At 40.1% G+C, this 23,476-nt stretch overlaps 1 protein-coding gene across 1 annotated transcript in view; it reads right to left on the reverse strand.

The window, feature by feature from the left end:
• Positions 1-2,260: 2,260 nt before the first annotated feature.
• col12a1a (collagen, type XII, alpha 1a) overlaps positions 2,261-23,476 on the reverse strand; it is a 57,300-nt gene continuing 36,084 nt past the window's right edge. The window contains exons 39-66 of the mRNA XM_053336107.1: positions 22,817-22,936; positions 22,543-22,689; positions 22,297-22,413; positions 22,017-22,169; positions 21,837-21,911; positions 21,610-21,749; positions 21,386-21,509; positions 21,133-21,276; positions 20,737-20,901; positions 20,541-20,579; positions 20,272-20,410; positions 19,392-19,534; positions 18,788-18,897; positions 12,906-13,064; positions 12,543-12,620; positions 11,511-11,597; positions 10,993-11,046; positions 10,522-10,617; positions 10,064-10,117; positions 9,047-9,100; positions 8,686-8,739; positions 8,044-8,115; positions 7,900-7,935; positions 7,751-7,817; positions 7,482-7,664; positions 7,042-7,119; positions 5,673-5,843; positions 2,261-3,127 (exon numbers count right to left, since the gene is read on the reverse strand). Coding sequence (XP_053192082.1) covers positions 2,979-3,127; positions 5,673-5,843; positions 7,042-7,119; positions 7,482-7,664; positions 7,751-7,817; positions 7,900-7,935; positions 8,044-8,115; positions 8,686-8,739; positions 9,047-9,100; positions 10,064-10,117; positions 10,522-10,617; positions 10,993-11,046; positions 11,511-11,597; positions 12,543-12,620; positions 12,906-13,064; positions 18,788-18,897; positions 19,392-19,534; positions 20,272-20,410; positions 20,541-20,579; positions 20,737-20,901; positions 21,133-21,276; positions 21,386-21,509; positions 21,610-21,749; positions 21,837-21,911; positions 22,017-22,169; positions 22,297-22,413; positions 22,543-22,689; positions 22,817-22,936 — 3,008 coding nt within the window. The 3' untranslated portion in view covers positions 2,261-2,978. The remainder of the gene's footprint in view (positions 3,128-5,672; positions 5,844-7,041; positions 7,120-7,481; positions 7,665-7,750; positions 7,818-7,899; positions 7,936-8,043; positions 8,116-8,685; positions 8,740-9,046; positions 9,101-10,063; positions 10,118-10,521; positions 10,618-10,992; positions 11,047-11,510; positions 11,598-12,542; positions 12,621-12,905; positions 13,065-18,787; positions 18,898-19,391; positions 19,535-20,271; positions 20,411-20,540; positions 20,580-20,736; positions 20,902-21,132; positions 21,277-21,385; positions 21,510-21,609; positions 21,750-21,836; positions 21,912-22,016; positions 22,170-22,296; positions 22,414-22,542; positions 22,690-22,816; positions 22,937-23,476) is intronic.

Here is a 23,476-nt window from a genome sequence, read left to right on the forward strand (position 1 = left end):
TGCTGTTGCCATACTAAATATAAAGGCAGTGTGAAAAGTTTCTACAGTTTCACAGTCCCTGACTTTTTACTACTGGACATCAAAACATTTTAAGAAATTAATCAAACTACTACCTTTAAAATTCATGTTTTATCACCAGGTTTATTTAATTTCATACCATTATGGTAAGAGTTTGACATTGTTCTCAAGTTTACCCTTTTGACAGATGGCTTCCTTCAACCTCCAGTTGTCCTTGATTTGGTTTTTACATTCACATAAGCAACTTTTATTTGGAAATATCCAGAAAATTTTAAATTATTTGACATCTTTCTAAATGCTCATTTGCTTTCTTTCCTGGTGTTAGATGAGATCATTGAAACCACTCTTATGTTTCTACAGTGAATATGAAGGAACAGCCATGAACCAGTTAGCATTAGCCATAAACCATAAACCTCCATAAACCGTAAACCACAAATAGCCATTTTTACACTTTTAGTTTTGTACAGATTAAACAAACCAGAAAGATGTGTTCATTTGTGAGTTTTAGAAATGCTGGTCAGCAGATTTTTCTTCCATATCCGGTCTTTGTGCTAAGTTAAGTAAGTGGCTGTCACGGTTATGACACCGGTATCAATTACCACATGCAACTCTGGGCAAGAAAGCAAATGAATGTATTTCTCAAAATATCAAACTTTCCTTTAGGCATTATTAAAGCATAATTAAATGCTACACAAGACTCCACAGTCACTGCTGCTGAGTAATAGACATTTTGCTTGCTGTTTGCGAGGGGACAACTGGAGATTCAACGGGGAGTTTGTTAAAATCTGTAACAACCGCAGACTCTGGAATAGCCCACTTTAAACTGCTGCCACAAAGTGATCACAGATGCAGGCTGGATTGTCAACAAACTCAAAGAAAACCATACATACAGAAACCAGACGGGGTAGCAGCGAGGATGGTATCACTTTTTTGTGAGTTTAGAAAGAAACAATATGATTTGTTGTGGTGAAAATAAAGGGGACTTAAAGGCTAGTAGGCTGCAGCATTGTCCTGGACAATGTTGTATGACAAAAATAACAAAAATATGATGTTGAGAAATAATATGAATAGTGTGTCTTATAATAGCTGTGAACCTGCAGTATTTCAACAAGGGCAGCATGTCTCAGAGAGTGCTGGTCTGAGTACTGAACTGTAAATGAAAAGGGGCCTTATAATTTAAGAAAGAAAGAGAGATAATTGTGCTCAAAGGCCATAGCTGTTGGTTTTGCTTTCTTCTCCTATACATGACAAAGCACTGCGGGAGGGAGATTTACATGGCAGTCATTGTTCTCTACATTTATTCTCATGTAGGTTCTTCCCTGTATGTGAAGTGCTTTTACAGACGTTCCTTCTTTATGACTAACATGAACCAGCTGTTCAGGCACTCATACTGTACTTTGCCTGCAAGATTTCCCAGCCCTCATGAAATATAAACTTCTATAAAAATCTATTTGAGGTTTCAAGACTAATTGGAGGGCTTTTGCAAAGCTGATGTAGTGTATGCACGTCAGGAAATGTGGGTAATGAATGGGTTTCCAAGTATGAGCTCTCCCATGTCAGCTCATGGTGGTGATCTCCACCTTGATACCTCACCCCCCACTTATCTCTGGCATTTGTGCAGAACTCCTCCTAGGACATGCTTTCAATTTTTTCACAATAAATAGATATGGCGTCAATTGTTACCTCATACATCTAATATTTCACCATTTGATATGCTTAACGGGTGGAAATCTGTGAGTTTTTCCAGGGCTGGTATCTAAGCAATCTCATCGGCATTGTTTCCTCATGGAAATCCATAATCATTTAAACCTGATAGGACAAAAGCCAAGCGGATGCATGTAAAAGACTGTGAAGCAGCACACATGTTGGAAAAGTTAGGTATCATGGACTATTTGTTTTCACACTCGCTGCTCTTCTTTCTTGTTGCCCTGACACGAACTGACTTTCTGGATGGCCCAAAATATCTTTTGCTGTCAAAATAAATAAAGGTTCAAACTTCAAAGCTTATTCCTCAAGGCCTAATGGTGGGAAGAACAAGTCATGTCACTCAAAATCATGTCTGTTCTTTCAGAGGAATTTTGCATAAGAAGTCCCAACCACTGGGCTCAGTCTACCCACCTATATAGTTAAAGAGCTGCTTTTAGAATAGTTTTCTAATCCACATAGTTTTAGACCATGAACAGATGCATTGTCAGATTTCATCAACAAAAGACAAAAATAATTGGAAAGCTGAAACAAACGCTACATTTTCAGTAGTTTTATTGAAAAATGCCTCTTCTGTTTCAGAAATAAATAAGAAAATAAGGCTGTGTGGAATTCACAAAATGTGCAGTTAAAACATGAGAAACGCAATTCTATGTCCATAGTCTTGCAACCAAATCCAACTGCATTGATAGAAAACAACTATATTCTGACTTAGAAATCCTCAGTAAATATACAACACAACATGCAATTCCACATTTGGTAACAAAAAACATTTTTTTAAAAGTTTGGTTTGTTACAATAAGTCAGATTATCATTTGGTTTACAGGCCTTACAGAATCATCACAATGAGCAAACCTTTGGGGGTAAAATTAATTGTCTGTTTTTTTTCCCGAAGCAGTACCTGAAACAGCTTTACATACTGAAATTTGACAAAGACAACATGGGTAGTCTGAAAATGTTCGGAAACACACATACTGTACTTTCTGCTAGTTTTCACATGATTAGTGCATTACACATTGGAGTCTGATAAACACTTGCAGTTATATTACAAGCAGACACTTAGCAAGCACACAGGTTTGTAATGAACGAACATGTTATTCATCTTGCTAAACTTTCTCATGTCAAAAAAATATATGTTCAATATAGCCACGGGTATCAAACCCATATAAGTACTAGTTTTGTTCTGAATGTCACCTCACATAAGTGATCATGGAAATCATTTCATTATAACACTTTCTGAGAGTTCCTTATTGTAGCTATGATGCTAGTGTTTCTTTATTGTCTGTCGGTAGTGATCTCTTTCCTCGTTGGTTTCGTGAGTAACCAGGTGACTGTATTGACTCATACTCTCCAGATGGCTCCACAGGTATAGACACTACGTCAGGTTCAGGCTCGTAGCGGTTGGCTAGGAAATATTTAGGGTGGCCAATCAAAAAAAGTGTTCCTTCTACATATTTTCACATGCACAATTTAAATTATATTCCACTATGAACTCCCAAAAATATCTTGTGTCAAACTATTGCTTTCTACTTTATGCAGGAAAGACTTTCTTGCTCTGAATGAAGGAATCACATATATATACAGACAGGTGACAAATTAAAGGTAAAACCAACATAAAGTGTCTTAGTAAGGTGTTTGGCTACCACATGCTGCCAGAACAACTTAAATGCTCCTTGGCATTGATTCTCTGAAACTTTACTGGAGTAATGTTTTGATGATGACCACCATCATGTTAGCACTGTCTAACATGTCAGTCCAAGATCTCCCATAGATATTCAATTGGGTTCAAATCTGGTGACTGTGAAGGCCATAGTATATGATTCACATCATTTTCATACTCATCAAACCATTCAGTGACCTCTGGTGCCCTATGGATGGGAGCATCCTGGAAGAGACCAGTCCCATCAGGATAGAAATGTTTCATCACAGGGTAAAGGGGATCACTGAGAACAATTTTGTATTGATTTGCAGTGACCATTCCCGTCTAAGGGGACAAGTGGACCCAAACCACACCAGCAAAATGCCAAACACAGCATAACAAAGCCACCAAACCCCCTTGGGGTAAGGATCAAGCATTCTGACCTGATAATTTGTCACCCTTCTATATATATATATGTGTGTATAAACTAAATAAAACACTGACTGAAAACTTTCAAAATGCTGTCATGACATTTACAATAAAATCCATCAAGCTATCAGATAATAAGACGTAGTACAATAACCAGCTGATACTACAAAGGACACATGGAAAGAGCAGGAGAGCAACATTTAGCACCAATATGACCAACGTACACAAAGAACATGATGATTAAACACATGGAACATGCTTCAGTCTAGACCAGAGCAGTTTAAGTCACTTTAAGCCTTTGTAAACAGAGGTTATGCTGGTGGTAAGTAAGCAGAGGGTTATGAGGCACAAGCTCAGTGTTAACTTGAATTTTAGTGAAACGTCCTGGTTCATACATCATTTACAAGGCACACAAATTAGTTTTATTTACACATATCACCCCTACATTAACATTGCTTTCAGTTATGAAATCCTCTTTGTTAGTAGTTGTTTTTGGTGGTATTTGTACATGCTCCTTCCTTCGTAGAAATGCTCTGTCTCTGTTTTTTTTTTCCCAACGGTTTGTGGTTCAAGATGCAAACAGGCCAGCAGGTTGCCATCACTGTAGCTTGCAGCTGTGAGATGATGTTAGTGCCAGTCCGCTCCGTTCTGTTTGTTTGGCTTTTGTAATGTTTGTTTTAATGTTCAATAATTATGTCCATGGTGATTATCCTTACATGCCCCATAGCAAATGGGCAAACATCTCAGAAACAGGACTTCAAAGTGTAAGCGGCACAGGTGACTTTAGATCGTTTACTATGCCAAACCTGAAAATAGTTCAAAGAGGGTGTGAGTTTTCTCTGTGGAACAAAGTTATTAGCATTTTTTTTTTATCATACACTGCTAGCTAGAATGCTTTACATGCCAGTTTTAAAATTGTACATCAAATGTATGGAGGTATTGGAATATAGTGTCTCCCAATCACTAATCACTAAACTCTTCCCCCACTAACAGTGATTGTCTAACCCTAGTTTAGCATCCATGAAGTTTTGGATTTCTCTACATGCTGAAGCTTTGCAAGGCTGAAGTAAGAACAACATAAAGAATTCGAAGGAATGTGTCTACTTGACCTTTCCAAAAACCAATAATACAAGAGCAAAATTGTCCAAAATAGATTAAACAGTGCTCTAATGTAAAAGATGCAAACATTAACATACCCAGCTAACAACAATGTTTGGTTGTTATTGTAGCTATTGTGTGGAAGCCGATCCTACATGCTAGGCTAATGTTATCAGTTCGGTCAGGCCATCTCAACTCTCCCAGACTATCAATGTCTAACCCTAACCCCTCACACACACACCCCCACACCCCCCCCCAGGACCGAACCTCCCTGAAATGACTTTTTGCAGGTTGGGATGTCTGCTTTAGCAATGTAGACACTCCAGCAATTCCATCCAAACTCAATATTCCTGACAAATATTATTACTTTGCCCAATACACCCTATCTGCCTTTTTTTCTTTGTAATGTTAAAAGTGAAACATAATTAGAGAGCTGACGTTAGCTTCCATATAGAAATGAGAAGTTGATTGTTAAAATCTCTGTGCAAGATCAAGGACCAATTGTATTTTAAAAAATGGCCAAGACTGCAGAAGTACGTGGAAGAACTAAAACCTTGATAGGCACAGCAACAGCATCGAGGGGGAACAGAGCATGGCTAATTTTTTGTAGAAATAAGCTTGCTTTGAGTTCAAAAATAAATATTTTAGAACACTTACATCCATACCTCAATACATTATCAAAGAAAGAAGTAGTGCTGAGTTGCAAATGTAATTAGTCTGCATACACTTAGTCTTATCTAATGTAGTACAGTACCATGCAGCACCTAGACAGCATTGAGTGTACCTGTGTATCCTTGACCATTGTAAGGAATGCCAACACACTGAGAGGAGTCGCAGTATCCAGCAGGTCCTGGTGGTCCCCTCACCCCAGGAGTACCCTGACGACCTGGAGGGCCACGAGGCCCAGCGGAGCCATTAGGACCTGTGGGTCCCGTTCTTGACTCGCCTGGTGGCCCTACAAGAGGAGAGAGAGAAGGTGAGGCCAGTTGGAAAGGAGGGTCTTTGGAGCTCAGCAGAAAACTCCTTCTGACATCACCCGTAAATTCAGTGGAAATGGGTTGGGGGTAACACAGGGCTGTAGCACAGTAATTTAAAAATTTCAATGGCTCAATTAAAAAGCCTGACAAAAAAAAAGTAGTCTAGGGCTGTGTGGAGTTACACCCCCGGCCCCTGTCTAGACGGTAAAACTCAGGATGGAATTTTCCCCCCTCTCTCTTTTTCTCTTGCTTAAGTGAGCCCATGTGTTGTCAATGAAGCCACCAAAGAAAGCTCATTGTACAACAATCTGATTCTCAACAACGCACGCACGCACACATGCACACGCACGCGCACACACACACACACACACACACACAGAAATGAGTCATCAGTGGTGACTTCCTGATCTTCAGTTGTTTCTCACTTCATTCACACAAAACAGACATGTCAGTGTTTGGTTTTGTGGGGTAGACATCAATAGAAGGTTTTGAAATAACTTCCCTGGGAAAATGAATTCTTCTGAAGTGGTGAGCCTCTTAACATATTGGATATCAACTGCAGCTGAGGAAAGGCCAAAACCTTTTCCAAACTAACAAATCGGCCTATTAACAACTGTTAAGAAGTGTTTCAAGACTTGCATCATGACCTTGACGACAGACTGACTGAAGATTGTCGAAACCCCACCCACAGAGAAATACCTATTTAATGATGAATGTAAATAAATTCTATCTCCTTTATAATATTTCAAATGTGCACAGTGTTTGGAGAAGCTCAATATACACAGGACATAAATCCTATAGGAAAGAATTAGGAATATGTTAGAGGTCTCTCCAAAGAATTTATGAGGTGCAGCTGACCAAATGAAGGTGCCTGAAACACACATACTGTAGGTAAATTCTGGCCTCTAGCTGGAATGTGTCATTTTAATTAGACTAACGGGAATACGCTGTGTCCTCAAAAAGGTTCACAAAAAGGGTGAAAGAGCCATTAACGTGAAACTATGTTTTAGTGTAAAGACAGAGTTATAGGACACAGTAGGAGACCAGCATACTGTCTGCAGCTGCTGGAAAACAACAAAAGAAAACTGATTCTGTTCCTTGACTCATTGAGATGAGAGTCTCAACCATAATGGAATTCTTCAGTTAAAAAAATGAGAAAAGAAACAACTGTGTTACCTGGTGGCCCACTTGCACCTCTTTGTCCTCTGATACCATTTCCTGGAGATCCTCTCTCTCCCTTCTCTCCTGGCAAACCTATATGAAACAGTAGAAAGAGGAAATCACTTTCACAACCACAAAACATGTTTTTGGAAAAACTACTAAACTGCCCATGTCCTGAAATGAATACAAAAGTAAAGTAAAGAGCAGGTATGAAACACTGTAAGAGAAATGTTTGATCAAATAATATTTTGTAAGGCTAAATTGATTCATATGTAGACTACACAAGGTAATGCAGCTATGTCATTCAGCACTCAGCATTCAGTTATCCCATTCAGCACTGCAGTCTGTTTCAGTATTAGCCTTAACTATTTCATTGCTCAGTGTTTGCTTATTATTCTCTGCTTGCTGCTATTTAACACGTCCAAAAATTAAAAAGATGAAAACAGTTCAAGTACCTCTCTCTCCTTGACTTCCAGGTAAACCTGGGCTTCCAGGGAAACCAGCTCGACCACCTTGTCCAGGCTCTCCACGAGATCCCTGATTGCCAGGTGGGCCAGGAGGGCCGGGTGGCCCCGGAGTGTTGCTACGATATCCAGAAGGAATCTGGTTGAGCATCATGTCAATTCTGCTCATCTGACCTGTGAAGAAGAACAAAATCAGTTGGATTGGGGTCATGCTTTAGCATTTATAATATACCTTAAGGATTATAAGAGATTCCACTCACCGTTAACAAGTTGTTCACAAACTTGTCTGGCAATGGATCGCATCATGCTTTGGGATGCAAAGTCTCCCTGTGAAAAAGAGTTTCATGAGAGGTGGCATTTCATCTTCTCTTGATGATGGCATAATAACTGGTGCAAAAATGATACTTACCCTCTCTCCTTTCTCTCCTTTAAGGCCAACAAGTCCCTGTTAACGAGAACATTATCAATAACTAGATGACAGAATGAAACAAAGACATCTTTCCTAAACACTGTAATATGACCATTAGCGTGAACCTCGCTATTCAATACATACTGGATTTCCTGTGTCTCCTGGTTTTCCTGGTTTCCCAGTAATTCCAGGTACACCTGGATTTCCAGGGCTTCCCTGAAAAAAAGAAAAACAGAGTGAGTAGTGTTTATCTTGAATTACTACACAGTAAACATAATTGCAACATTTAACTCCTGCTCCCTGTTAACTGTTGTGTAACAAGCATTAAGTTGGGATCTATGCTTTGACATCTGCAATGAGGGCATTTTGCATGCTGCCAAGAACATTAAAGAGGTGATGGAAACTCACACCAGTGCACAACAGCACATGGTTAGGGGGCACACCAGCAACTGCTAATAGCTCTTGGAGCAGTCATTATGGTATAGCACATGTGAATTCTATGCTGGCATGATGTCTGTTGGTATTATGGCCAGATGAAGTAGATTCAGACCTCCCCAGACCACAGAAAAAAGAAAATGAGGTGCATGCACCATCCTTGTATCAGTGGGGGGCCTAAAGACTACAGTCTGCTTTTTTATGTGCTGTTTCAGCAGAGTACAATCGTGGAGCCAGATGAGTAATTGTTACAGATATATCAGAATGTAAAGCTAGATCCAAGGCATATTTATTTGCCTCTTTTCTGCACAACACAAAGACATAAAGACAAGCACACACACAGACACTCACCATAGGCCCTGGTGGGCCTCTTGGTCCAGATTGTCCCTCCTTTCCTGGTGGCCCCTATGTAGAAACAACAACAATCACACATGGGTTACAACACCCTGGGGACTCTGTCCATGCAATACATCAGTGTCATGGCTTTATATTGGTTTCAGCCTTGAGTCTGTCATTTCAAATTACATTTTTAAAAAGTGGCTCAATTCTCCTGGCTGACGCAAGTAAGAACATGCAGTGCACGATAGTACTTCTGTTTGCACCGAACTGAGTGAGTGATCGCATGCAAAACATGTGTTTAAGTAAGTGTTGGATCCATTTGTAGGCTTTAAATGCTGTGTGTACACTAAGCAGGCCTGGAGGTAGATCTTACCCGTGCTCCAGTTGGTCCAACGGGGCCCAGAGGACCACGTGGTCCTGGAGGACCCTGGGAAAAAAACAGACACACTTAATCAAATGCTAATGATCAGGAACAATATGTTTATACAGCTCCCAAATGCCTCTGTTGAACTTGCTCTAAAGAAAAAATCATGCAGTTTCCCAGTTATTAAGCCAAAGATAATATATCATCTAGCTACTCAAAATCTCATATCTGGCTGTTGACACATGATGTCAAGCAGAAATGTGCCTAGACAGTGCTGTTACAATAAGCTTCATTGTGTTAAGTAATCAACACAATATTGCCAATAAGCCCCAACAAAGATCCAAGAAAGGGACTTTCTCCCATGTCTGAATCTGCTTATTCAAAGGCCAGAATATGGTTGTATGCTGGGAGTTGGCTGAATGACCTCAGCTGGATGAATGAACAGTTCCTCTGCCAAGAGATGGCTACGTAATGCCAACTCAAAACTACCCTTCTGCTGAAGAGTTTCCATGTAGTGTCAAATGTGTTTAGCTTTGAATCTGTAAACTTCCATCACCTTAAGACTTGAAAAATTGGTGATACTGGTAATCACCAGTGGTAATAATCTGAAGAACCTCAAAGAAGTTTGAATGCTATGGTGCAGTAATGGTAAAGACTGGCTTTATTTGAATTCCCTTTTATCCAAGAAGTACAACATCTACAGACATTAAGTCTTTACCAAGTTGGGATCATTTACAGTTACAAGTCTAGGGAAGAACATGTTCCATTCCCTATTTCCCTTTTGGTAACATGAGTCTAGGCTTCATAATAATTTAACTTCATCACTGGCTTTCTACCGTTTGTCAGTCATCAAGCTGATTTGAGAGTGTGGGTCTCCCTAAGGATGGCATGGTAAACCTCCCACTCTGAGTGTGGTTTCAATCGCGCTGTGTGGACTGAATCCAGGCTCTAGTAGCAACGCTGCTCTCTATGGATATTCTCCTGTTTCCTGTTCATAAACCACAAAATGAAAGGGGGAGTACTTACTTGCAGACCAGCCAGGCCTGAGTCTCCGGAATCTCCCTTTGGTCCTGGACGACCCTGAAGGCAGAGGAGGAAAAGACAAGTCAATTTATTATTATAGAACCAAATCATAGAAGAAGTTATTGGTCAGTCTGTGATTGATTTCATGTTTAAATACGAACATCTGCAGGTAAGTAAAATAAAGTAAAAGTAAATAAAGCAGTCTAGCTGCCTGGCTAGGAGTAGTAGGGATTTTAAGAGTGCAAAGCATTTTAGGTGTTAATACCATTCATTGGTGGATGCAAAGAATATTTCATACATCTCACAATTTTCACACACACTGCAACTTCATATCAGCATGAGTACTATTTGTAAGTGATAGCATCTGTCATGTACATTAAAATCCATCTGCCACCATACTGATGATTAACAATTTTTTCCCTGTGATTTGTGCCTGAGTTTTAAAGTGTAGGTGAACTTACAGGTTCTCCAGGTAGAGATAGTCCATTAGGGCCTTGTGGACCTGGTGGTCCCATTGGGCCTACGAGTCCATGCTCACCACGTGGACCCATTGGACCCTACAGCATAACAGTGACACACAACAAAGCAGTTTCATGGCCATACTCTCACTCATAGGTTCAGATCTTAATCAGTATTTCTTACTGCATATATACTGTATATATATATATAAATTGAACTTTAACAGCGTTGAGAATGGGGCCTTTAAGGTGCTTCCAAAAGGGCCTCCTTTAAATCAAGTTGAGGAAATATATACAGCACTATTCAACTGAATTTAGACTTTTATTATCTGTGAATTTAGTATTATTAAAATTGTCAGCAAGCTTCACTGGCTACCAACTGTGTCTAACTTACAGTAAAATGAGTTATGAATATAAATAGCCTGTAAAAACACAATTCATATGATGCTTAAAGTGATGTAAGGTTTGACTCACAGCATTGCCTGGTTCTCCTCTGTCTCCTCGTGGTCCCTTAGTACCTGGGCTGCCCTGGAAAAACAAGGAGCCAGAAACACACAGAGTAAGTGTAACAACAGGAGTAGATTCCAAAAGTCCTAAAACCCAAAGTCATACGAAATGCTCGCTGGGGCTTAGTGAGGTTACCAAGCATACATATTCCAGACTGTTGTTTTTCCGACAGGCATTTATCTTTTGACACTTCTCCCTGAGACCACATTTCATTGCATGCCACTGGTCTCACCCTCAACTGCTCCATCCAAAGGAAAAGAAAATACTACTCCTGAAGCGAGGGACATCTTCACACAACTCAAGTTCAAATTGTAGAGCAGGCAAATGTCAAGTAGCTCTTCATAGCTTTACTGTTACTGTCAGTATATATGGCATTATCATCATCACCAAAATACTTCTGAGAAAACCATTTTATCAGACAGACAGAGGTAGAGAAAGTAAAGATAGGCTGAGTGGGGGGAGGGTGGGATGAATAGTGTCTTTACCGAAGGACCAGGAGGCCCCTGAGGGCCAATGCTATCCTGTGTGCATGTGCAGGAGTGGGGAAGGGATGGACATTTGGCCTCATCTCTCTGAAAAAGAAAAAAAAATTAGATACAGAAATCAGAACAGAGAAATAAGTATACACACACACACACACACGTCAGAGTAGTATTGTGATTTCACACCAGTTCATAATTGAGACCATGTCTTGGCAATCTACATTATACAAGGGCAAGAAAAGAAAATCCTTGGTCTAATTGTGTTACAGTATCCTGGCAAATTGTGGCTTTGATTTCAGTTGGGGTTTAAAAAGAAGAGACAGTTTAGAGACCCTGCAAAGGTCATGATGGAACAGTGGCTCATGCTGAAATGTGACTGGAATCAGCAGAGTCAGCATGGGGGTTTATGACTAAATGATCAGTGACAGCTGCAAACCTTGTACTCATTTTTGGAAATAACTGTTTGACAAAATGAATTACATAACATTGCAATCATTGACATGATGTATTAATATCTGATGCAAATTATAGATAAATTGCTTGTAATTGGGTAAATGTGCATGCATCCGGTATTTACCATACTGTATCAAAATAAATGTGATTCACTGTCTGGTCCATGATCTAAAGGAGCACTTGTTGTCATGTAATTGGAGGGTCACACTGGAAACAGTCTGATTAGTACAATTACACAGGATACAAGGTTCTATTCAGTTCAGCTGAGGCACTTTCTTTTTAACAGTAGTCTAGTTATCAGTCTTTCATTTCACTAAATGACTACATGCCAGCATACATACATACATGCCTAGACTGTAAATCACCAATAAGTCATGCATGCATGCATACGGTCTATGCAATCACAGGGACCCATTTACTATTAATTCTAATGAAAAACTTACCATAAAAGTACAAGGATACATAACACAATTAATCCTACATACAAGATGTGGGATAGTGCCCAAATAAACAGCATTTAGACTTGCTTTGGTTGTGAAATAGCACCCTCCATAAGATTTTTTAAATGACACTTGTTCTTACTGTGGCTGGCAGGTCGCAGCATTTGTCTCGGCTGATCCAGCTCAAGCTGCAGATAATATCGAACATCTGGAGTTGGAACTACACAACAGAGAAGGGTAAAAATATCAAGGGGCGTTACAAATGGCTCCCATTCATGATGATAATGCACATTGTTGAACACAGACAACAACAAGACCCTCAGAAAAAGAAAGATGCAGACTTTTATCCTCTCAGCAGTCACTGGGAGCAGTTAAAATTTAACTGTGCATTTACGCACAAGAGGGTTTTGGGTATTCATTCTTTGGAAAGTTGTGAGATGCTCTTCCAAACGTGTTTTTCCAAGCCTTTTGCACTTTTAATAAGTCTGAGTTCTTTTTCGCTTACTGTTGCAGACTGCCTATTTCCGCCACCAGACTTGACCATCTTGCCAAGCACTTCGTAGCCATCCACGGAGATGTTGTTGGCCTCCTTGATGGGCTTCTCTGCCACCTCCTGGCAGTCCAAGTGGAGCTTGACTTTGTCTGGAGAGACGCTGATGTGGATCTGCAGGAGAAATAGGATGGAGAGAGGGCACTATTAACAAAATATTCTTGTCTTCTTCACTGCTGCCACACAATTACTTGGCAAGGAGTACTAAGAACACTGGAGCTTTCTGAAAAGCTGGGTTTGGCATTAATTTCTATCTGGAAGGGGCATGATTGCCCTTTAAATGAGAAGAGAAACTATTTAAGAAAATGCAACCATAAGGATCGAAACAACCTCGCTGAACCTTTCTAAACCATGTTGTCTGAAACTTTTAAAGATGCTGATATTCTGTTCCACATAATTGCTAGCCTAGATGAATTGTTTAGTCTTTGCAGAACTGTGTTAATTATAGATTCTGATATTACCCCAGAGTGGTTACTGATTTGGCATTCAACTTTTGTTTGATGCCTCTACAGATGAATGGACCATAAAAAAGGAAATATACAACAGTTGGCATTTCCATGCAGTCTTAAAGCTGTAGACAGAGATTGTATAACAACACAGAATGACAAACTGCCAGATTTCAAAGTTTCCTGTCCAGAGAACCCTGCTCCACATCTTGAAATGATATCGTTTGTGGTGTGCCATCAAAAGTACTACACTTTCCATACTTTCCCTTCACAGATGCACTTTCCCCCCTGCTCAACAGTCAGACAAGCTTTCTTTATGTCGGGAAAGGCAAGCTACCATTTCTTCCTACAAAACTATACCAACCACAGACTAGTCCATAGTTCTTGGCAACCAATCTCAAAATTACAGTTGACTTCCTTGGCAACAGAACAAACTATCTGGTAGACCGCAAAGAGAGAAGGGTGTCGTTTATCCTAGGACCCTGGCATGGATATATTATACTATGATGCTCTTGAGGGCTTACCAAAACTACTTTAGATGATATAGTGGGATGGCAAATAATGAGCATGTACTATATATATTACCTCACCGTCCAATAAGTAAACACAATGAAAACACTTTAGTCACTGGAAAAAAGGCCTTAAGAAAACTAGTTTTCTAGTGACCTCTGCACCTTAAGTTGATGGTACTTAGCTGTGAAGTCATCTAGTGCTGGGAAGTGTTGACAGATGAACAACTTTCATTTATTAGTTGTTAACACTCTGCTTCGCTGAGTCAACACTCAACAATCTGAGTACATATGTTAGGATTTCAGGCTGACACGTACAGTCCAACACACTTGACATATTTCCATGATTTCTATCTGATTAAATTGTATTGTTCTTGGCTTTGTCAGAATCTTTAGCCTTGAAGACCTCAGGGCCTTGATTCTGGGCACGCACTAATGAGCAGGTGTGAGTCTTCTTTATAACAAATATGACCAAGGTTAAGTTGGCTGTTACTAAGAATAAAAGGAAGCATGTAATCAGTATAAAGTCTCCATTAGATTGGTGTGTCAATACAAACAGTGCCGAGACATGATCATGAAATCCCCATTTGGCCCGAACGGGAAGCGCTCATGTCTGATCTGGCACATGTGAAGAGACAAGGCACCGTGGATTTCTTTGGTAAGGGAATATGGTAATTCATTATAATTACAATTTCCTGTATTTCTAGAGGTTTCTTGGGCCATTTATTCTGCTTGTCCGGGCCAGAGATATAAAAATGTCACAAATAAAGAGCACAAAGAGTGCAGTCAAAACAGCAACCTTCATGGAGGGCTTTGGCTTTGTGGAAACTCAATTTGCTTTTCTCTTTGTCTTAATTACTGTATGCATATATTGGCACAGACCTCCTACTCAAGTCCTTGACAGGAAAGTTCAAAGGACTTTCTTTAAGGCTTATAAGGCAATAAGTTGTGTGTATTTTTTGCAATGGAGGAAAACTACAGTGCACTGCTCTGTGACACACTCAAACGTCCACCAATGTAACTCTGAACACATGAGTCGTCACTATGACTTATGGAAAATGTCTTCTTCACTTGGGTTAACAGGAAAGTTCCCTCCTAGGACTCCCACCCTTCGAGTGTGGGAGGGGATTCCCTAGTGGGCTAGTGAGTGGCTAGCATCTGCTTAAGTCATCTATGAGAGCTTTCCCACATGTTCAATGAGCGGTAGACCACCATCCCTCAAGCCTGGGTTACTCTTTATGAACTAGCCTGAGGAGAAAAGCCAAATCTGCAAGCACTCTCTGACCCAGTGCTGTGGTATAAAGGCTCATAAAGTGTATCTAAAAAAAACAACAAAAAAGAGAACACATTGAATTAAGAAGAGTAGATTTATGAAGCATTCGACACAAATTCTCAATGAAACTCTTACAATTTCATTGCTAGGAGGCATCGCACAAATCTTAGAGTTAAGCTTTATGTCAAGTTTCTGCCAAAATCAACGACAAGAAAAGTCCATGATTTAACCAGTCAGTATCAAACGCTAGCACTCCATAAAAGCATAATGCATTGGTGTGGTTGGTAACAGAGTTGAAAGTATAAATAGATTAATTGATTATGCAACTGACAGATAATTAATTGGCTGCAATTTTTTATAGTTTTTTAGTTTGATTGATCTTTAAAGCAAAAATGGCTAAATTTCACTGGTTCCAGCTTCTTCAGTGTGATTTTGTTTGTGGTTTTCTTAGTCTTTTGTTATAAAAATATCTTTGCACTTTGGAAAAAACAAGACATTCAAAATGGAACTATATTGACAAGTTGTTGTTTCATAGACCAGCCAATCAAGAAAGTAATCTGTATCTGACTGTAGATAATGAAAGTAATGGTTGGTTGAAGCCACAGTCAGTTAACTTAAAACTTAGAGGTCAACCTGTGATTTCACGGTGTTATGTTTTGTTTTTCTTGACACGTGGCAATCTGGACAATAAGCTCAACTACCATTTGTGACATACCTCATCATCGGTCACTCTGGTGTCAGCACACACACACACATACAGACACACACACACACAGACACACACACACACACACACACACACACACACACACACACTGAGGTCACTCTGTAACAGCCATGGACAAAATGTTGGGAAACCACTGACAACATGTAAACACACACCACCACAGCAGTCAGCAGTGGCACTTACTCAGCACAGCAGTAAATAAGCAGCTAGGTAGACCGCTGCAGCTCAGTGAAAGGCAACTATTTTACCACAAACTAGCCACCCAGTGTACATTCAGACTACAGTCTCCACAACGGCCACAGACTCAGAGAACACACACAAATATATGTATGCACACAGATGTGGCTGCTGTCCAACTAGAACAGCGGTGATGTCATTGACATTTAGTCCCGACCAAACATTTTTGAAGGTCCAATTTATTCATGACTATCCTACAATTAGTTGCGTAGATGCTAAATGGTCAAACTAAAAAGCCATTTACAGTACACTCTGATCTAGTGCCCAATTTATTGCTTTCATCAATCAGTCCCTCAGTTCAAACAACTGTAGTCTGTAATGTCCAGAAATGGACTCTGATGTCAGATAAGACCCTTGAACATTGAAAAGGGTCATTCACTTTGATCACCTTAGGAAAAAGGGGATCTGTGTAATAAATAAAGGGCACACTGTCCTTGGCAATAAATTCAAATGCAATTGGACGTGACTTCAAGTACATTGGAACCAGTTGTTTTTCCTCAGTGATGAATCTAGCATGATAAGTAATTCCAGGTCGGTATGAAAATATACTGTCCTTCATTGTTCTACTCTCTGCGCCCAACTGTGTGGAACATAACAAAGGATGTTTTACATTCTCTGCTACTTTGAGTTGGATGTGAAAGCATTTGATGTCTCTTTGTACCTCTTGCTGTTGACCCAAGGGACTCCATGCTATACAAATGCTGTTTATCATGGTTGTTAAGTTGGCATGTGAGCCTGATGTAGTGGTAAAATCCCAGAAGAAGAACAAAGGGTTTGCACAACAATAGTATCACTGTGAGTGATTATTTCAAGTTAGATGAGAGTTTATGACATACTGTTTGATGATGTGTAGTTAATGTTAATGACTCTTCTAATAAGTGCTGAACTAAGGGAGTTCAATCTTAATTTATTGCATAAATATGCTATGATTGCAAAGATCTGTTTCAGAGATTAGGGGTCATCACCCTAAGGCCATTAACACAGGCACTGGAGGAATTTAATAAAAAATACATTTTGATTATACTAAAACATAAAAAAAAACATTTTATTATAAAATGTTGCCTAGTGGTGATGACCAATTTGATTTAAAATAATACTGAAATAATCAATTTCTCTCAAAATACACCATTGTTTTTGACAACAAGAGAGCACACACGTTTAACGTGGTGTTTCATACCACTCCTGGAGCTGGAGTCGGAGTTCTGTGCCAGATTTCAGGACTTCCAGCAACACGGCCCATTGTTTTCTTTTTTGATAAATCCAAAACACTTGAAGGAGAACAGCATGTCCCCATAACAGTGAATAGGGATTGAGGAGTTCGATGTGCAGCAGATAGAACTCAACGGATCCTCACTGTGGGCATCTAAATTCAGAGAGCCTGGAAACTGACGATATCAATCAAGTTTGACTAAATATTCTCACATATGAAGTTACTTTTGAGTCCCATATGCAGCCGTATGACAACGGACCACTCAAAGGCTTGCATCCAACTGAAAGTCTTCACATACGGACCAGAGATCATGCAGTTCAGCAAAGAAAACAGAGACAAGGGTTGCACTAAATCGGTAAGATTGAATTAATTTTCTTTTGTGCCCTAGTCATTATGTTTACACAAATAATAATGTGTGTGTGTGTGCCTAGTACAAATCTTTTGGCATGTGGAATCTAGACAGGGAGACAAGCGGCAGCAATAAATAAATAAACAGATAAAGGCGCATTATGAAAATGAACTGGTGCTCAGGTCTGTGATTTTTAAAAACACTGAAAAATGGCACGGAACATCCAAAAGTTTGCCGACGTTCTCCTCTAGATGCTTTTGTGGGAAACATCATAATTCAACATTTCAAGACACTTTTGACTGTATTTCAGCCAATAATATGCATGCCCCCACAGTTACTAAGTATTCCTAATCCATTTTTAATTAAGATGGCTTATTTTGTGAGAAATAAGGAGACTTTTGAATGTAATTTTGTATGTTTAAATGCCTCATGCCATATCTGAACCCCGCTCAGTTAAATCCAATGAAAATGGATCCATTCTCCTGACTGTCACAAGCAGACTTTGGAATTTACTTAACAACTACCAGGATAGTCTCCAGTCTTGATGTGTTCAGACCTCCATTGTTAACTATAACAGTTTGCACATTATGCTCTGTCACTGAGGCATCATAATTTTCCTTCAACCTCTCTTTAAACTTATTCACAGCCTTCACAGCTCATCTATCAAATTAACTGCCCTTGGTCTAAGAAAACAAAGCTTAATGTCAAATCATAAAAAAATGCCAAAATACCATTTTGATATCAGACCTATGCTGTAAGATTGATAGCAGGGACATTTTTTGACAGGTAACATGATACACTTAAACGGCATGGGCTATTTATCAGATCTTCACATTAAAGGGTTATTCAACCAAATTAAATGAGGCATAAAAGTTACACAGAGACATATAAAATGATTTAAAAGCAATATATGTGAAAGTAAGTGAACAGAATGAAAACAATCTGTAAAAGGATAGTCAACTCACAGGTGACCACAAAAGATTCTTAGGCAGACTTAAAGTCTATCATATTAAAGCCAAACTTTAATAATATCACTATGTGGTGCACACAGTTCTCCTCTCTTTAAGAATTTTGTATTGTGTTTACCTTGTGGAAGCTTCCATGGAAAACCCGCTTCACTGGCTCCTCATTAAAAGTGGCTTTCTGGATCTCTCCTCTGGTGTCCTTGTTGTAGAACGAGATTGTTTTGCTGGAAGCTGAAAAGAGAAGAGCCACTGATGAATCCCTGACAGTGTTACGATGCGGTGGCACGCAAGGCACCGACAAGACTATATAGAACACATGGTTGTAGAGAGAAGAGAGGGATAAAGAGAGGGCTTGGAGGGATTAGGTCCATGCCCGTAATTATTTGCATGCATTTACCACGTGAGTAAGTGCACATTTGTAAAAGATTTTTAAGATTATCTAAGAATAAAGGACTTTCAAATATAGAAAGACAAAATCAAGCCAAATCCAAAATCAAAATCAAATTCAGAGTAGTGGACTAGAGTAAGTCATATTAAATTCAATATGTGTCCACTATTTATGCTGCTTATAACTGAACAAGCTCAATTAACTTTGCCTGTCTGTAAATAGATTTAGAGTTAAACAGAGGAAGAAAGCAGCAGAATACAGTTGTACAGCTCTATATATTTTGGGTCAGCTACAGCAACTTCCCCCCACTGCTGAGGGCCCAAACATGATGGCTTACGGTTGAGGGTGACCCCGACCTCAGGGTTGTTGTTTTTGTTGGCAATCTGCCAGATATCAAAAGGTTCAGATGGTGAGTCGGGCAGGAGGCGGAAGAGCATGATGATGGTGTATGATGGGGGAAGACCCTCCGGATGGATCTCCCTGTTGTGGTTGAAAACATACACACATGAGTCATGACTCAGAACTGTGGCCTCACTATACTAGAAGTCAGACTATCAACATGTCAGAAATTAAACAGAGGACCATGACCATTAAATCTCTCTACAGTGATAGATCATTCAGTCTGCCACATAGGCTGCAGAACCTGTAAATGATTGCCAGTATTGCCTCCGGCCTTGAAGAAATTGCTCACATATTGAAAGTATTTTCTGTCCTCTCTCCTTTGCTGCAGTTCGAAGTGTTTCCATTTGTGCGCATTAAGTCAATGGCTGCAGCCACGCACACAAAATATGCATCATTATAAACATATTAACAAAGTATGCTGAAGAGGTCTAGATACTGGTGCAAGTCTCTTGTTGTTTAGTACCAACTAACTTTAGTGGAACTAATAAAGAGACAAAGCTCTTGACCAAGGGTTGATTTGTTTGCTCCCAGCATGACATTGGTGGGAGGAGAACCTGGACCAGGGACTTTTTAATTCTACAACAGAGGGTTTTGTCTTGTTAGCACTTCATATTCCAAAAGCTGCAACAACAGATACGGCTAACGTGTGGGCTCATTGCCAAAGGGCAATGAGCCCACTGTAGTGTTTACTACAGAGGCTATTGAACATCATTATGAATAATGGCCGTGGGCTGTGCAGTATTATAGTGCACAGGAGATAAGGCTGGGAATATTCACACTCCCTCTATTTGACACACACAAATATTTTTTCTTACTTGGTGGGCTGGTTTAGGAAGGAGTCCTTGTGTAGTCTGTAGGCAATGTAGCTGTTGAACGAGCCTGGCTCCATGGACACACCATTCATGCCAGCAAATGTCCGGTCTGTGATGTTGAAAGCCTCCAGCATCCTGAAACCTGGAAGGGAGTAAATCCATGTTGAGAAAATGGAAATAGGAATATAGAAATCCTCTCACATAATGCCATTTTAGTTACAATAACAAGCTACATAGGGATTAATGCTTCTGCAGTGATGCTATATGCTTACCAGGTGTGGTGAATCCATTGATGTAGATCAGAGGGCAAGCTAAAACAGAACGAGATTTTATAAGTGGTTGGAAAAACAGATAAAGGTTTAAGGAATGTGATTCATCTCCAGCAGATTTGTTGAAATATATGAGTGAACTTTCTGTTCTACTCCGTGAATGCTACAAAACTAAATAATACATTAATCTGTGTCTTACTGGAAGTTGCTGTTTCGCAGATGAAGGTGATCAGGTTGTCCTGGATCTTGGCGAAAGCGTCATAGTCATCAACCACAAACACATGTCTTTCACTTGGCTTGCTGCCAATAAGTCTCAACTCTGACATGTCCACATCGGCCACACCGACTACAAACACACTGTATCCTGCAAAGGCAAAACATGCAAAAAAACAAAGAGCATTGGGAAGCTTTTAATAACCATTAGCTTATTGAGTTTATTAAATCTGCCACAAATGTTGGCACCTATGGAGAAAATCTAAGTTTCCAAGCAAATTTGGATAATTCAAAACAGTTCTACTACTACAGTGTACATATGTGCTGTACATACAATGCAAACCAAACCACACATGACAATGATTAAAAGTTCCACACATACCAGAATGCTGCAGTTTTTCAGCACTCTTCTTGACATCATCCTGGGAGCGTCCATCTGTGACCACCACCAACACCTTAGGGACGTTCCTCCTCATACCACTGTCTGAGGTGAATACCTTCTCAAAGACATGCTTCAGAGCAACGCCTGGGTGGAGGAGAAGGATGGAGAGGATGAAGACAGGACAGAAAACGTAAAACCCGAGCAATTCATCTTCTTCTGAGTAAAAAAACTTTGCTAAGATGCAGTTCTGTACCTGTCTTGGTGTTTCCTCCTCTGTAGCGGACAGTCTGCAATGCTGATAACACTATGCCCTTGTCATGGTAAGTGTTCAGCTTGAACTCGGTCTTGGCATCATCACTGTATTGCACAAATGAAACCTGTTCAAAGAGAACAAACATGTCAAGAGAATGAGTACGACTGCCCAACCAAACGTACAGAGAAATAAACATTCAAGACAGCACCAAGGTTTATGCTTACCTGCATGCCACCAGGGTGGATAACATCAAAGGCTCCAGTCATGCTTGTGACAAACTGGATGACCTTGTTGAAGCTTTCATCGCCAATACTCCAAGAACCATCAATGAGGAAGACCAGGTCAGCTTTGGCACCTTTGCACACTGTGTTGCAGGTACAATGATGTTATTCTCAGCTACTTCACAGTTACTATCTAAGCAGTTAGATACAGATATAAAAGCTCTCCTTACCATCTAGGGCAGGGGGGACTGTTGCTGGAGGAGGAGGGGTGGGAGGCTCGGTTGGCACCTCGGTGGGTTTGAACACTTTGAGAGAAAATAAAGACATAAGCACACAATTGAAAGTGACTATTTTGTGGCCATGTCCTGTCATACATTAGTATTAAACTGGCACAGAGGATGTTATCTTACGTGTCCTCTCCTTGACACTGACTCCTGGTCCCTCTAGGTTGGGGGTTTGGGTGTACACAGTGGTATTGTAGAGAGTGTCAGGGGTCAAGCCATCGAAACAGTAATTGCTCTCTGAGCCTCTGACAGTGATCTCCTGAGCTCCACTCTTGGAGGCTGGAGGGGAAGAAAAGCAGTGGGAAAAGGAAGTAGAGAGAAGACAAATTCATGGTACAGCAATCAAAACAAATTCCAAGTCAAATTCAACAAGGCTTCTTTAAAAAATAAACAGCAATGCACTCACTGTCAAAGGGATTGACTTTGAGTCTGTAGGAGGTGGCTGCTCTGTGAGGGGCCCATCTGACGCAGAAGGAGTCATAGCCAACATTGTAGGTGGTCAAGTCTGTCACATTCAGGTACACTAGAAGGGAGGTATCATTCTTAGTGTATTTGCAAGACAATAGGTTGTAACATCTGCCATTCAAAACTGCAGTCGTTCATTTAAATGTTGCACATAATCCTGTTATATATAATAACATTATTAACTTACATGTGGTGCCTTGGCCAATCAGAGGTTCACTGAACCCTGTGTTGTACTGTGCCAGCACTTTCAGGTCGTAGGTAGTTCCAGGTTTCAGGTTATGCAGTTGATAGGAGGTCACATCTCCAACAAATGTCTCCATCGACTCATCAGAGCCTGAAAGGACACATAAAGATTTTTAAAAGTCTCCATGTGTGTTTGTATTAAAAAGAAACTTAACTACACCATGCAAAACACACATTACACATTTTCTCTTGCAACTAACACAAAGACATGTCCGTACCCTCAGGCTGGTAAACAAGCTTGTATCCGTTAACCCTGGAGGGGGCGGGGTCCCAGGACACCCTGAAGCGGGTGTACCACTCATCAGATACACGGAGGTTCCTGGGGCCAAGCATACCCACTGTAGGAAAAAAGACAGTACAGCACAGTCAACTAAGGCTGTAATTCATTGCAGTGGGATGCAGGAATAATCAGTGTATTCAGTATTAGTGAACTGTCAGCAGGGTAATTACTGTATTATAGCTCTTTGCTCATTAAAGCCTTTTATTTATGAGTTAAATATCTCACTGTGTGATCAAGGGAATGATAAATTCAACCACAGAGGAAGAATTGGGAAAGAAAAGTCACTTTAATGAGCAGAGCGGTATTACAAAATGAAATAGGGTTTCTTTTGTTTGAAGGACAAAATTAGGCAAGACACTGGCCAGTCCTGCAGGCATGAGATCTCCCTGACTGGAGTACAGCCAGTTCATAATTCTCTGGCAAAGACTCTTGGTGCTTTTGGCCTGTGTGAAAAGTCAAGAATTTCACTTATTCCATTTTTGCTACAATGATTCAGGATCGTAATCAATGGATCAGTCTATTCAGATTTTCTGCTGTGTATTCCACACTCTGGAGATTGCATGTGTGTTTGAAGCACTCCATTATATTCTTAGTACGT

The sequence above is a fragment of the Scomber japonicus genome, chromosome 16 (assembly GCF_027409825.1).
Source record: "Scomber japonicus isolate fScoJap1 chromosome 16, fScoJap1.pri, whole genome shotgun sequence".
Classification (NCBI taxonomy): domain Eukaryota; kingdom Metazoa; phylum Chordata; class Actinopteri; order Scombriformes; family Scombridae; genus Scomber; species Scomber japonicus.